This window comes from Myotis daubentonii, chromosome 3 (assembly GCF_963259705.1).
Source record: "Myotis daubentonii chromosome 3, mMyoDau2.1, whole genome shotgun sequence".
NCBI lineage: Eukaryota > Metazoa > Chordata > Mammalia > Chiroptera > Vespertilionidae > Myotis > Myotis daubentonii.
Genome location: NC_081842.1, coordinates 42,751,605 through 42,765,140, shown reverse-complemented (window position 1 = coordinate 42,765,140; position 13,536 = coordinate 42,751,605). Strand labels below are relative to the sequence as shown.

At 42.6% G+C, this 13,536-nt stretch overlaps 1 protein-coding gene across 10 annotated transcripts in view; it reads right to left on the bottom strand.

Annotated features, from left to right (window-relative positions):
- The window catches only part of YEATS2 (YEATS domain containing 2), a 103,625-nt gene that overhangs the window by 30,412 nt on the left and 59,677 nt on the right, over positions 1–13,536 (bottom strand). For 9 of the 10 annotated variants that reach the window (XM_059687176.1, XM_059687175.1, XM_059687168.1 and 6 more), the window contains 3 exons: positions 11,866–11,969; positions 10,086–10,193; positions 9,412–9,594 (listed from right to left, as the gene is read on the bottom strand). In XM_059687176.1, coding sequence (XP_059543159.1) covers positions 9,412–9,594; positions 10,086–10,193; positions 11,866–11,969 — 395 coding nt within the window. The remainder of the gene's footprint in view (positions 1–9,411; positions 9,595–10,085; positions 10,194–11,865; positions 11,970–13,536) is intronic. The other variant, XM_059687177.1, reaches the window with a different exon arrangement.

The window sequence follows — 13,536 nt, the reverse complement described above, 5'->3', positions numbered from 1 at the left end:
TCTATATACTTCTAATCTTTCCTAAAGATAGACATTTGGTTAAAAATGGAAAAGTGTAAACAAAAAGAATATTTAAATGACTTTTTTAAAAAAGACCCAATACCCAAATTATGAACATTAGAAATATCTGGTTCTGGAAATACTATAGAGTGAACTCTTTCAAAGTGAGAAAATACTTCAGAGCTCTTTTAAGACAAAACAGTAGGATGATCAATTAGAAAACACAATTTATTTCATAAAAAGACCTTCTCACCAGAATCTACATGAAAACATTTTTACAAGAATGGCAAAAGATCTGCCTTCAAAAGGCAAAAAAGAAAATAGAAAGTACTTTTACCCATCAGATTGGAGGGGAAAATTTTAAAAGTCTGATAACACCAAGAATTAACTGGAGGCCCTGACCGGTTTGGCTCAGTGGATAGAGTGTCGGCCTGCGGACTGAGGGGTCACGGGTTCGATTCCGATCATGGGCATGTACCTTGGTTGTGGGCACATCCCCAGTGGGGGGTGTGCAGGAGGCAGCTGATCGATGTTTCTCTCTCATCGATGTTTCTAACTCTCTATCCCTCTCCCTTCCTCTCTGTAAAAAATCAATAAAATATATTAAAAAAAAAAAAAAGAATTGGCTGGAGGATATGAAGAAACAGGAGCTTTTGTTCACTGCTTATTTAAGTATATCTGTACAGCCATCAGAGAGGTACTGGCATATCTAATAAAACTGAGAATTCACATAAATACAACATACATGTTGTAGCAATTTTACTTTTAAGAATATAGTTGGCCCCTGAACATAGGCATCTGGGATACCATTACCCCCACAGTAAAAAAAAAAAATCCAAGTATAACTTTTGTCTCCACCAAAACTTAACTGTATCAGGTATCCCTCACTATCTATAGGGGCTGGTTTCAGGAACCCCTGCAGATACCAAAATCCACAGATGCTCAAGTCCCCCATATAAAATAGTGTAGCTCAAAGGATACAGTCAGCCCTCTGCATCTGTGGACTCCCAACCACAGATCAAACAGTACAGGTATTTCTTGAAAAAAATGTGTGAATACGTGGACCTGTGCGGTTGAAACCTATTTGTTCAAGGGTCAACTGTATCTTTTATGTAAATCTTCAAACACACAAACATTACATGTTATTTATAGCTATGTGTTTTTACATAATAAAAGTATGGACTGAGAAACTACACATTCAAATTCATGATAGTGTTGCTTTTGGAAAGAAGAAAGTGGACTTCACCTTTATCAATCATGTTTTATTTGGAGAAAAAATGATTTAAATTAAATATGAACATTTAATTTAGGGTGGAGGATATGTGAGTAATGACTACATTATTCTCTATTTTAAAGAATTCTAAAGATTCTTAGAATATTTCTACATTAAAAAATAATGGTATTACTTAAGCCCTGACTGGTTTAGCTCAGTGGATAGAGTGCTGGCCTGCGGACTCAAGGGTCCCGGGTTCCATTCTGGTCAAGGGCATGTACCTTGGTTGCGGGCACATCCCCGGTGGGGGGTGTGCAGGCGGCAGCTGATCGATGTTTCTCTCTCATCGATGTTTCTAACTCTCTATCCCTCTCCCTTCCTCTCTATCCCTCTCCCTTCCTCTCTGTGAAAAATCAATAAAATATATATAAAAAATAGTATTACTTAAGAGATGGGACAAAATGATAAACCAAACACAACTGATGAATGGGATTTTTAAGTTAAATAATTACTAAATCATACATGGTTTCTTTTCAAAGAATGTAAATATAGAGAAATGCACTTGCCATGTGCTTGGACAATATGACTGATGTAAAGAAAATGGTCCCAAACTAGCCGGTTTGGCTCAGGGGATAGAGCGTTGGCCCTCAGACTGAAGGATCCGGGTTCTATTCCGGTCAAGGGCATGTACTTCAGTTTCAGGCTCGATCTCCAGCCCTGGTTGGGGCATGTGTGGGAGGCAGCCAATCAATGTGTCTCTCTCACATCAATGTTCTCTCTCTCTCTGTCTCTACCCCTCCCTTCCACTCTCTCTAAAAATTAATGGAAAAATATCCTCAGGTGAAAATTAACAAAACAAACAAACAAACCCCCTCCTCCCCCAGAAAAAGAAAATGGTCCCTTAATCACCTGATATGAACCACAGTATAATATAGAGCAGTGGTTCTCAGCCTTGGCTGCACATTAGAATCACCTGGGAATCTTTTTATTTATTTATTTATTATTATTTTTTAAAATATATTTTATTGATTTTTTACAGAGAGGAAGGTAGAGAGATAGAGAGTTAGAAACATCGATGAGAGAGAAACATCGATCAGCTGCCTCCTGCACACCTCCCACTGGGGATATGCCCGCAATCCAGGTACATGCCCTTGACCGGAATCGAACCCGGGACCTTTCAGTCCACAGGCCGACGCTCTATCCACTGAGCCAAACCGGTTTCGGCTGGGAATCTTTTTAAAATCCTGATTTCTGGGCCTCATCCTCCGGAAATTCTGTTTCTTTGTTATGGGGTGAGGCCACAACATTAGTAACAAAGAAACAGAATTTCCGGAGGATGAGGCCCAAAAATCAGGATTTTAAAAAGATTCCCAGGTAATTCTAATGTGCAGCCAAGGTTGAGAACCAATGATATAGAGGACAGGTTTTTCTAAACAGTCACACCTATTTCCCCAGTTTTGTTTCCTCAGTTAGTAGCTGGGTAAGTTATTTAACCTCTTTGAGGTTTAGCTTTAGACACCTCATCTATAATATTTACCTCATAAGATTCCGAGGCATAAACGAGAATAAGTTTACGAAATGCCAAGCTAACCATGGCACTCACTAATTAAAGAAAGTGTTAGTGAAACTCCACAGATGGAGAGAAAAGAGCCACAGGACAAGCATTTGTCAATGTCTTTAGCATTTGTCAATGTCATCAGCATTTGTCCAGGGCAGAGGACTTTGATCTTAAACCCTAGATTGTTAGAGAGAAATTAAAGTATGTAACATCTGATGTCTGTTTTAAAATGTTCTAGAAGATTAGCAAAAATTCTGATAATTGTTGAAATTGGATAACGGGCACATGGGATTCATTATAATAGTCTCTCCACTTTTATGTAAGTTTAGAGAGGAGGGAAGGAAAGAAGGAAGAAACAAAAGAAAGAACCAATTTTTAAAAAAGCAAGTTAACCTAAAATGAAGAGAAATTCTCCCAGCTATCCTGGCATGGTTGAACCAATCCCTTAGGATTACCCAAATCTCTTTATTCTGACTACCACCCTCATTCTGCAGGCAATGGAGTTGCTGTGGCTGCAACAGAGCTGGGAAAGTCATTCCCCCTAGAGATGTGGAGATATAAAAACTCTTCTTACTAATAAAAAAGTTTTCTGTGCATTCATTAAAAAAAAGTTTCTAATAGTAGAAAAATATTTTTGGTGTAAAGCAGAAACTGCCAGTTGAACCTCAATATTCATTCTGTTTTCTCTCTCATAGAGGCCCCAATATTCAGCTAGGGATACAGTCACATAGAATACTGACTATAGCTCCCAGCCCCCGAACAAGTAGGTCTGTCATCTGATTTCTGGCTAAAAGCACATGAACAGAAGTGATAAGTGCAACCTTTGGGTTATGCTTCTCCCCTCCGCCCTTCCTCTTCTCTCCCCCTACTGGCCAGAAATGTGAATATGGTAGCTTGAGATGAAGTAGCTCTCGTAGGCCACAAGATGAAAATCAAATTTTGATGCCGAAACCGGTTTGGCTCAGTGGATAGAGCATCGGCCTGCGGACTGAAAGGTCCCGGGTTCGATTCCAGTCAAGGGCATGTACCTGGGTTGCGGGCACATCCCCAGTGGGGGGTGTGCAGGAGGCAGCTGATCGATGTTTCTCTCTCATCGATGTTTCTAGCTCTCTCCCTTCCTCTCTGTAAAAAATCAATAAAAAATATTTAAAAAAAAAAAAAGAAAATCAAATTTTGAGAATGACAGAGCAACTAAATAGAAGTCTAGATTCTTGATGACTGTGGAATCAATTCAGAGCTGCCCACTGGTCCTTTATGTATGATAGAAATAAACTTACGTAAGTCTAATTTTTGATATCTTGGGTACAGCAGTTGAACTTTTTTTCCTAAGACAAGTCTACACATTTCTTTTTTTTTTTTTTAATATATTTTTATTGATTTCAGAGAGGAAGGGAGAGGAAGAGAGAGATAGAAACATCAATGATGAGAGGGAATCATTGATTGGCTGCCTCCTGCACATGTTGGACCGAGCCCGCAACCCAGGCATGTGCCCTTGACTGGAATCAAACCTGGGACCCTTTGGTCCGCAGGCCGATGCTCTATCCACTGAGCAAAACCGGCTAGGGCACATTTCTTAAATATATCAAATTTAATAACCTATTGCATAAGTTAAATTATACATAATCTATTTTCATGTTCCTAAAGAAAGCAAAGTTCTTAAAGAAAACAATACACACATATGGGACCTATTTTAATTTCTTCCCCCAAATTCCATGCATATGACTTGCTTTTCCCTCCATGTGCCAATCTCTATCCTTACATTCAATTGCTTCAAAATTTCCAGGACATGACACAATCTCTCCCAGAGCCAAATAAAACATGGTATCCTAAGTTGGCCACAGGAGGACAGTTTTTATTAGCCAAGCTTATCCACTAGGACAGTGGTTCTCAACCTTCTGGCCCTTTAAATACAGTTCCTCATGTTGTGACCCAACCATAAAATTATTTCCGTTGCTACTTCATAACTGTAATGTTGCTACTGTTACGAATCGTAATGTAAATATCTGAAATGCAGGATGGTCTTAGGCGACCCCTGTGAAAGGGTCATTTGACCAAGAAAGGGGTCGCGACCCACAGGTTGAGAACCACTGACTGCACTAGGAGCATAGCACTCCCAGGATAACAGCTCCTCCTCTGTTCTAAAATAACCAAGAATGAGTTAAGTCTGGCATTCTATTGGTGGGAACCCTACACACAGCGGTCTGTGGACACCACAAGGAAGGCTCTTAAGTAGGACACTATAACCCCAAATTAGCTTTGCCTTTTTTTTTTAAACAATACAACATTTTGGCCTAAAACCTTCTCTATATTCCTAATTTCCTTCTAGTTTTACAAGGCAGACACCATTTGTTCTGTATTGTTATAAATATACTAGAGGCCCGGTGCACAATATTTGTGCACTGGGTTGCGAGGGGAGGTCTGGGACCCCTTGCTCCTTACTGCCCTCCTGCTCGCTGCTCCTTACAGCTCAATTTGTTGCTCCTGCTGCCACCGCTGCTGCGCTCACCAGCCGTGAGCCCCGCTTCTGGCTGAGCAGCGCTCCCCGTGGGAGCACACTGACCACCAGGGGGCAGCTCCTGCATTGAGCGTCTGCCCCGTGGTGGTCAGTGCACATCATAGTGACTGGTTGTTCTGCCGTAATGGTTGCTTAGGCTTTTATTATATAGACTAGAGGCCTGGTGCACAAAAATTTGTGCACTCGGGGCGGGGGGGGGGGGTCCCTCAGCCCGGCCTGTACCCTCTCGCAGTCTGGGACCCCTTGGGAGATAATGACCTGCTGGCTTAGGCCTGCTCCCAGGTGGCAGAGGGCAGGCCCAATCCCTAGGTGGAGCCCCTGTTCGGGCTCAGAGCAGGGCTGATTGGGAAGTTGGGGCGCCACCCCCTGTCATGCACAGAGCAGGGCGGATTGGGAGGTTGCGATGCCACCCTCAGTCACTCTCAGGGTAGGGCCAATTGGGGGGTTGGGGCACTGCCCCCTGTCACACTCAAGGCAGGGTCGATGGGGAGGTTGTGGCGCCACCCCGTCAACCACAAAGCAGGGCCAATCAGGGGGTTGGGGCGCTGCCCCCTGTCACTCACAGAGCAGGGCCCATCAGGGGGTTGGGGAGCTCCCCCCTGTCACGCACAGAGCAGGGTCGATCAGAGGGTTGGGAAGCTCCCCCCATCACACACAGAGCAGGGCGGATCAGGGGTTTGGGGAGCTCCCCCCTGTCACGCACAGAGCAGGGCCCATCAGGGGGTTGAGGAGCTCCCCCCTGTCACTCACAGAGTAGGGCCAATCGGGGAGTTGGGGCACCGCCCCCTGTCACACACAGAGCAGGGCGGATCAGGGGAGTTGGGGCACCGCCCCCTGTCACACACAGAGCAGGGCGGATCAGGGGATTGGGGCGCCACACCCTGTCACACTCAGGGCAGGGCCCATGGGGGAGGGGGGTTGGGGCGCCACCCTCTATCACCCACAGAGCAGGGCTGATCAGGGGGTTGGGGCACCGCCACTGTCACACTCAGGGCAGGGCTGATGGGGAGGTTATGGCTCTACCCCGTCACACACAGAGCAGGGCCCGTGGGGGCGTGTTGGGGCACCGCAACCTGTCACACACAGAGCAGGGCCAATCAGGGGGTTGGGGCGCCACACCCTGTCACACACAGAGCCGCAGGGCGATCAGGGGGTTGGGGAGCTCCACCCTATCAGGCACAGAGCAGGGCTGATCAAGGGGTTGGGGTGCCTTCCCCTGTCACAAACAGAGCAGGGCGGATAGGGAGGTTGTGGCCCCGCCCCCTGTCACACACAGAGCCGCAGGAGGATCAGGGGGTTTGGGCGCTGCCCCCTGTCATGCTGATCCCGGTGCCAGGAGTGCTCGTGGCTCCGCTGATCTGGTGCTAGGTGGCATATTACCCTTTTACTATATAGGATAGAAGCCTGGTGCACAGGTGGGGGCCGGCTGGTTTGCCCTGAAGGGTGTCCTGGATCAGGGTGGGGCTCCCCACTGGGGTGCCTGGCCAGCCTGGATGAGGGGATGATGGCTGTTTGCAGCTGGTCACACACCCTTCAGGGTGGGGGTCCCCACTGGGGTGCCTGGCCAATCTGGGTGAGGGGCTGAGGGCTGTTTTCAGGCTGGCGGGTGACTGAAGCTCCCAACCACTTCTTTTTTCCTTTTTTTAAAAATTTTTATTCTGGGCCAGCTTTAGCTCTGAGGCTTGGCTCCAGCTCTGAGGCCTCCGCTGCTGAAAGCAGGTATCTGGTTTGTTTGGGTTCTATAATCCAAACACTGTTTCAACTCCAGCTCTGAGATCCCGGCTGGCTGAAAGCAGGTTTCTGGGGTTTTGTTTAGCTTCTATATTTGTAACAATGTTTCAAACTGCAAGCTCAGAGGCCGGCAGCGGCAGGCGGGGAACGTTGGAGTCCTCCGTCACTGAAGCAAGCAAGCCTCATGTTCGCTTCAAGCTGCCTGGCTGCCGGCCGCCATCTTGGCTGGCAGTTAATTTGCATATCACCCTGATTAGCCAATGGGAAGGGTAGCAGAGGTACGGCTAATTACCATGTTTCTCTTTTATTAGATAGGATCATTTTGATGCAATGTTTCTATTTCTGCCTTTCCTGCGACCTTTACCGACCTTTGCATGTCAGCAAGATTCTGTATATGCTTTTTTACTATCTATACTGCTTAACTCCCACATGAACCCACTAATTCTTGTCTCCTTGCATGTCAAAAGCAGTACTTCTCTCTACTCTCATGAATATGATATGCTGTGTTTTTATTGTGCTGAAGTTGTATTGAAGGTAAAACAACACCATTTGGTTCACCCTTCTGTTTTCCAGCAGTTTCTACAAATGCACTTCAGCAATAACCAGGGTGTACTTGCAGATAGCTCCTGATCTCAAGTCCAAAGCATGACTTAAATTTCCTGGATGAAGAGTGATGTCTTTCCTCATGTTCCTACTGCTCCTTTGCAGTTCTTTCACATTCTTATGTGGCTTTCTTTTCAGGTGCCCTTAAACTTTATTCAGAGTATTCTAGCACAAACCCATCCACTCCCTCAGTTGTCATTGCCATTAGGTAGGTGGCAATGTGACAAAAAAACCAGTAGAGCATTACTGGATAAGTGGATTTGCAAAATCCACTAATTTATCCTGAGCATAAACAGAAATGCTGTATTAATTCAAAAACCTAAATCAGTAATACCATACATCTCCAGGTGAAGTAAAATAGATTTTGAAGGACATATAGGAAGTATCTGAGTAGGGAGTCCTCATGGCAATAATTTGCTCACTTAAGAACACTGACAAAATGCTGTCCCTGACCAAACAACAGAGGGAGATTAGGATGCAACTGAGGCACCTGTCTTAGTGATTCGGGCTATGGAAGCCACAAAGTCAAATTTGATGCTGCAGCTCAGTGGTTCCTAACTTTGCCTAATCGTGAGTCAGTAGGGGAGCTTTTTAAAAATCCAGATTCCCAAGGCCCCCAGGAAGATTCTGATTCAGTAAGTTTGAGATAGGGGCCTATGCGTTTATGTTTTTAAATCAGCAGACGATTCTTATGACCAGGTAAGTTTGGGAAAGTAGGTAACGGACTCTTACAGATTTTAGAGCCACTTATGTAACACTATAAATTTTTTTTAAAAAAAATATTTTTATTGATTTCCAAGATGGAGAGGGAGTAAGAGATAGAAACATCAATGAGAGAGAATCATTGATTGTCTGCCTCCTGCAGGCCACACACTGGGGACTGAGCCTGAAACCCTGGCATGTGACTGGAAATCCAAGTGTGGCCTCCTGGTTCATAGGTCAATGCTCAACCACTGAGCCTCGCCGGCTGGGCAACACTATAAATTTTTATCTTGATCCCTCTGTAGCTATGTAGTCTAACCAAAATATCTAAAACCTTTTTCTACTTTAAAGTATTCCTCTAAAACAATTCACTCTCCCTAGACAGCCTGGCTCTCAAGTTGAAAAGCAAACACTTCACATAATATTCTCAAGAGCTTTAGAATATATCTGCCCTAAAAGTGAGATAATTTAATTCTGGATGTTCTAAAAGCATGTTTAGGTTATGTCTCGCAAATTTTAATTAGTTCTGGAATAAGGAGTCTTGGAGTCAACAGACTTGGGTTCAAATCCTGTTACTTATTAGCTATAAAACATGAATCTATGTGCAATTTTACAGTTCTCCCAACACATAATTGCCCACACCTCCAAATTGTAAAGAAAGGAAACTCTCCAAAGAGCCAAGAATTATTAAACAGATCACACAGCGTGGACATCAGAGGTATAAACTATGCACTCTCCTATCAGAAATAATGAAGTAAAACTAGACCTTGGTCCTGTTGGTTACCCACTTTAGACTGAATCCTGTGGAAAGCTGTGCTCAGGAAGTCAATCACCCTCACTGCCAGAGATGACGTTGTGCCCTGTGCCTGGCTGTTCCAGGACCCTCTATAAGACATGCCCTGCCCTGGTCAATGGTTAAAGAGCAGATGGACTGCACGTTGACTAACTTGCTTTTCCAGTGTGGGGCTTTCATCTACAGGCTTTTCTGGCATCAGCAACCCTGTCACCCTGTATCTTTTCAGCACTTGTCAATTATTTAGACAAAGAATGGCCATACCTGTTACCTCCCCATCCCTACCCAACACAAACCTTGGAGGGCTGAATCTTTGGTGATTGGGCAGTCCCTTCTCCAGCAGCTATGACCTGTTTTTGAGGGGACACAGCTATCATGTGACCCCCTTTCACAGTCACATACTGGGGGAGTGGTGACTGGCTGGCAGCTCCAGTTGTGGGCACGTGAGAGGCGTCGCCAGGTTCCTGTTTGATGATTACCTTGCAACAAATATGATAATGATACTGAATAAACATCCCAAGAAAAGAGCTACTAATATCTAAATCTATTCTGTTCACAGGAATGAATAAATTAATGAAGCCTGGTCTGTAAAGAATGGCTCCACCAGAAGAGTAAAACCACGGCTTAAAGGTAGCCCATAACAGCTACTAAAGGGACAAAGCAGGATCTGGATTTGATCCTGTGTATCTGCAAACTCAACCTACTCGTTTGTTTTAGATACTGGCACACTGGCAGCAGAGAGAAACACACCGTGCTCTTTGAAGTTGCCACCTCCCTGGGCTCCAAGGGCTGCCCTGTGGACACCACTGAATAAACCGAAGCATGACTCCAAAATAGGATCTGGCCCCAGAACTGAGGCTGATTAAAAAGTTACATGCTGTGAGGTAGTGTCAACCAACTCCAACATGCCACAAAAGAGACTACGTAAGACCATACTGACTTGCAGGATGATCCCTGAAAAAATACTCACTTTTGTGAAAGCTCCAAGTCCTCCAGTTATAGGTTTGGGGCTTTGAACCTTAGGGTGACTCCCAATTGGGCAAAGAGGTGGCATAGATGCAAACAAAGAATCCTCCTGCTGTGAATGTAAAAATACATATTGTACAATTAAGATAAAACGAGTGACTTTAGATACTTTATAGTCATATTTAATACAAATCTGTAACATTCTCTAGCACGATAAACAACCAAAAACCAAACCAAAACAAAAAGCCCAAAACTCTTTGGGGTCTTCTAAGCCTCAACACCTGCATTTTAATATTATTTTAGAAACCACATGCGCCTGGCCGGTGTGGCTCAGTGGTTGAGCATTGACCTATAAACCAGGAGGTCACGGTTCGAATCCCGGTCAGGGCACATGCCCGGGTTGAGGGCTCAATCCCCAATGAGGGGCATGCAGGAGGCAGCCAATCAATGATACCCTCTCATCACTGATGTTTCTCTCTCTTTCTCCCTCTCCCTTCCTCTCTGAAATCGATAAAAATATATTTAAAAAGGAAACCAAATGCAAAGCAAGGCTAGTAACTTGGCAGGAAGCTACTCATTTGTGCCCCACTGTATACTAGAAGATGCCTATCATACTACCTCTCATATTTGGTCAACTCACTGGATTCTGGGTCTAGTCTCCTGCCAAATGGTACGCTAGTAAAGGACAGGCGCTATGTTTTGTTTCTTTTCTCTCCCTAGAGCCTAGGCACTAAATAAATGAATGAAACAGCAGTCAGTGCTTCAGCATATCCTTTTTATAATACTCACAACTTGACTTGTTGTCTGTACTCAGAATAAATACCCAGGACATGGAAATTTTTCAATAAACATTTAAAAAACAAAACAACAAAAAGAACTTGAATAAATAGCAACTGTAAAAACAGCAAAAGTCAACATTTAAAATACTGTCATGTGTCTCCAATTCTCAAACGCAAAATGCAAATATCAGAGTCAATTTGTTATAAATAAATGTTAGGGGCAAGAAACAAAATTATTACAATGCAGACATTCGTGTAAACACAGTGCTCACACATTACACTGAATTTAGAGAAAAACCTTGCCCTGGACCAGGAAACAATTCAATATCATCACCATTAAATTCTTACACTTAATCATGTAAGAGATGATCTTTGAATTCTTGGCAATCCTCACAGGAGTTTATACCTCAAAAACTCTTGCCTTAAGACAGTCATGACAATGACAAATAAGTTGAATAATTAACCAAACAGCAAGAATTGTCTTTGCCAAACAGTGAACAGATAGCTAGCACTTTGATCTGAATAAGTCAGATAACATTTGGAATTCCAAATTTCAAAGGACTTATTCCCTGAAAAATAAAAGAATAAATTTTGGAAAGAGGAATTATTTTCAAGTAACTAAATGGCTGACATGTGGAAAAGAAAATATATTTACTTCTTGCTGGTGCAAATATAGGAAAAAAGGATGTTTTGCCAGATGAATATTTTTAGAAGGAAAAATATAACAAAGCTGCCCCCTTCCACCCAAAAAATAGGCTGCCTCACCATAGTAAGTTTCCAAATAGATACTGGGTTACCAATTGACAGAAGTGTTGAGAAACATTTTCTACACAAGGAAAAGATCAAGGAAAGGTACAGAAGTCTGGAGTAAGATGATCTTCAAGATACTTATTAGCCTGAAGGTTTTACTTTATGAAGTTTGCAATATCAACTAACAAATTACTGTTGAACTCAAACACACTATCTTTAAAACTAGCGAAGTGCAATAATGTAACAGAAGGTTACCTTGACAGTAGATGTTACAAAACTACTTCCGTGAATTTTAGGAATAGGGGAACCTGTTCCTTGGGAGGCTTGAGAGGCAGCAGAGAGCTTGTTTGTAGGACTTCCTGTAAGCAAGGCAGATTTAAAAGTTAAGTATAAACAAAATAAAATTTGCGAAATGGAACTTTAAAGCATTTTCCACCACTCTTCCCTTTTCCTCACTATTTAGTTTTCATCTTTAAGGGTTGAAAACCTACAACCTTGAAACTGTTACAGAAGAAACACTTAAGGATTCATCCTACAAAGGTGACCACTTCACCAATCTGAAAAGGGACAAGAAGCTTGTAAGAATGTGTACAATAAGTAAAGTAGTTTTACTGTATAAAAGATAAAAAGATACTATAACATAATGGAATTGATTATTTAACAATGAGCCAAAATGTATACATTCAAGTGAATGCGAGCTCCTTCAAAGTAGTTTCACTAGAAGGAATACCTATTTGAAAATCCTGCCAACATTAACCATTTTATACTCCATCTGTACAACTGACTTTAGGCTCTGATAAAAATCACTTACATTATCTACAGTCAAAAATAAGTCAAGCCCGGCTGACGTGGCTCAGTGGTTGAGCATCGACCTATGAACCAGGAGGTCACAGTTGATTCCCGGTCAGGGCACATGCTTGGGTTATGGGCTGGATCCCCAGTGTGAGGTGTGTGGGAAGCAGCCAATCAATGATTCTCATCACTGATGTTTCTCTCTCTCTCTCCTTCCTTCCTCTCTGAAATCAATAAAAATATATTATAAAAAAAAAAAAGTCAAGACCCAAAATGGTATTTGGTCACCTACCCATTTATCAAACTTGTCTGCAAAGACGTTTGGCTGACTGCTAAAACTAAGTATCCTCAGAGCACACCTACTTGGCATCCCTAAGTATATTCAAAAGGCTCTCAGGTAATTTCTGAAAGTAGCATTTTTTCAAAGGAGTTCCACAATTACAATCACTGTTAAAGGAACCAATTTTTCCAAAAACCTACCTGAAATGGCCCCACACACACGGGGAAGAAAGGTTTCATTACCTTACAATCATCTCTCTTATTTCATTTCTCTTTTTACCATTTCTCTTAATTAGGAGTGAAAAACTACAGAAATGTTTACACTTAGGAGCATGTGTTTAAATATTCTATTTATTACCTTCAATTAAACTAATGTTAGTGAAAGTACTTAAAAAAAACCTGAAGAGCAGTCTGTAGTTATATGAGATTATGATGACAAACATGGTGAATCCAAATCTGTCTTATTCTTCCTATTAGTGTTTTCTTTTTATAATGGTAGGGTACAATTTTCCTCCCAGATGCAAAATTTATCTTATTCACAGAAAAGTAAAGATGACTTTTTTTATTTGACTGGGGTGAAATACATATTGCTCACAAAGTTATTCTTGAACTAAAGCTTAATTTAGAAATAACCACATTGCTTGCAGGCCCAAAAAGAATGTCTTCCAAATGAAATAAAATCAACTCTCTCTTTTTAAATTAATTACGGCTCACTTTTAATCTTTAGAAACTAAAGAGAAAATGTAAGTCAATTCTTAAAAATACAACTTTTGCCTGGTTGGCGTGGCTCAGTGATTGAGCATCGACCTAGGAACCAGGAAGTCACAGTTTGATTCCTGGTCAGGGCACATGCCC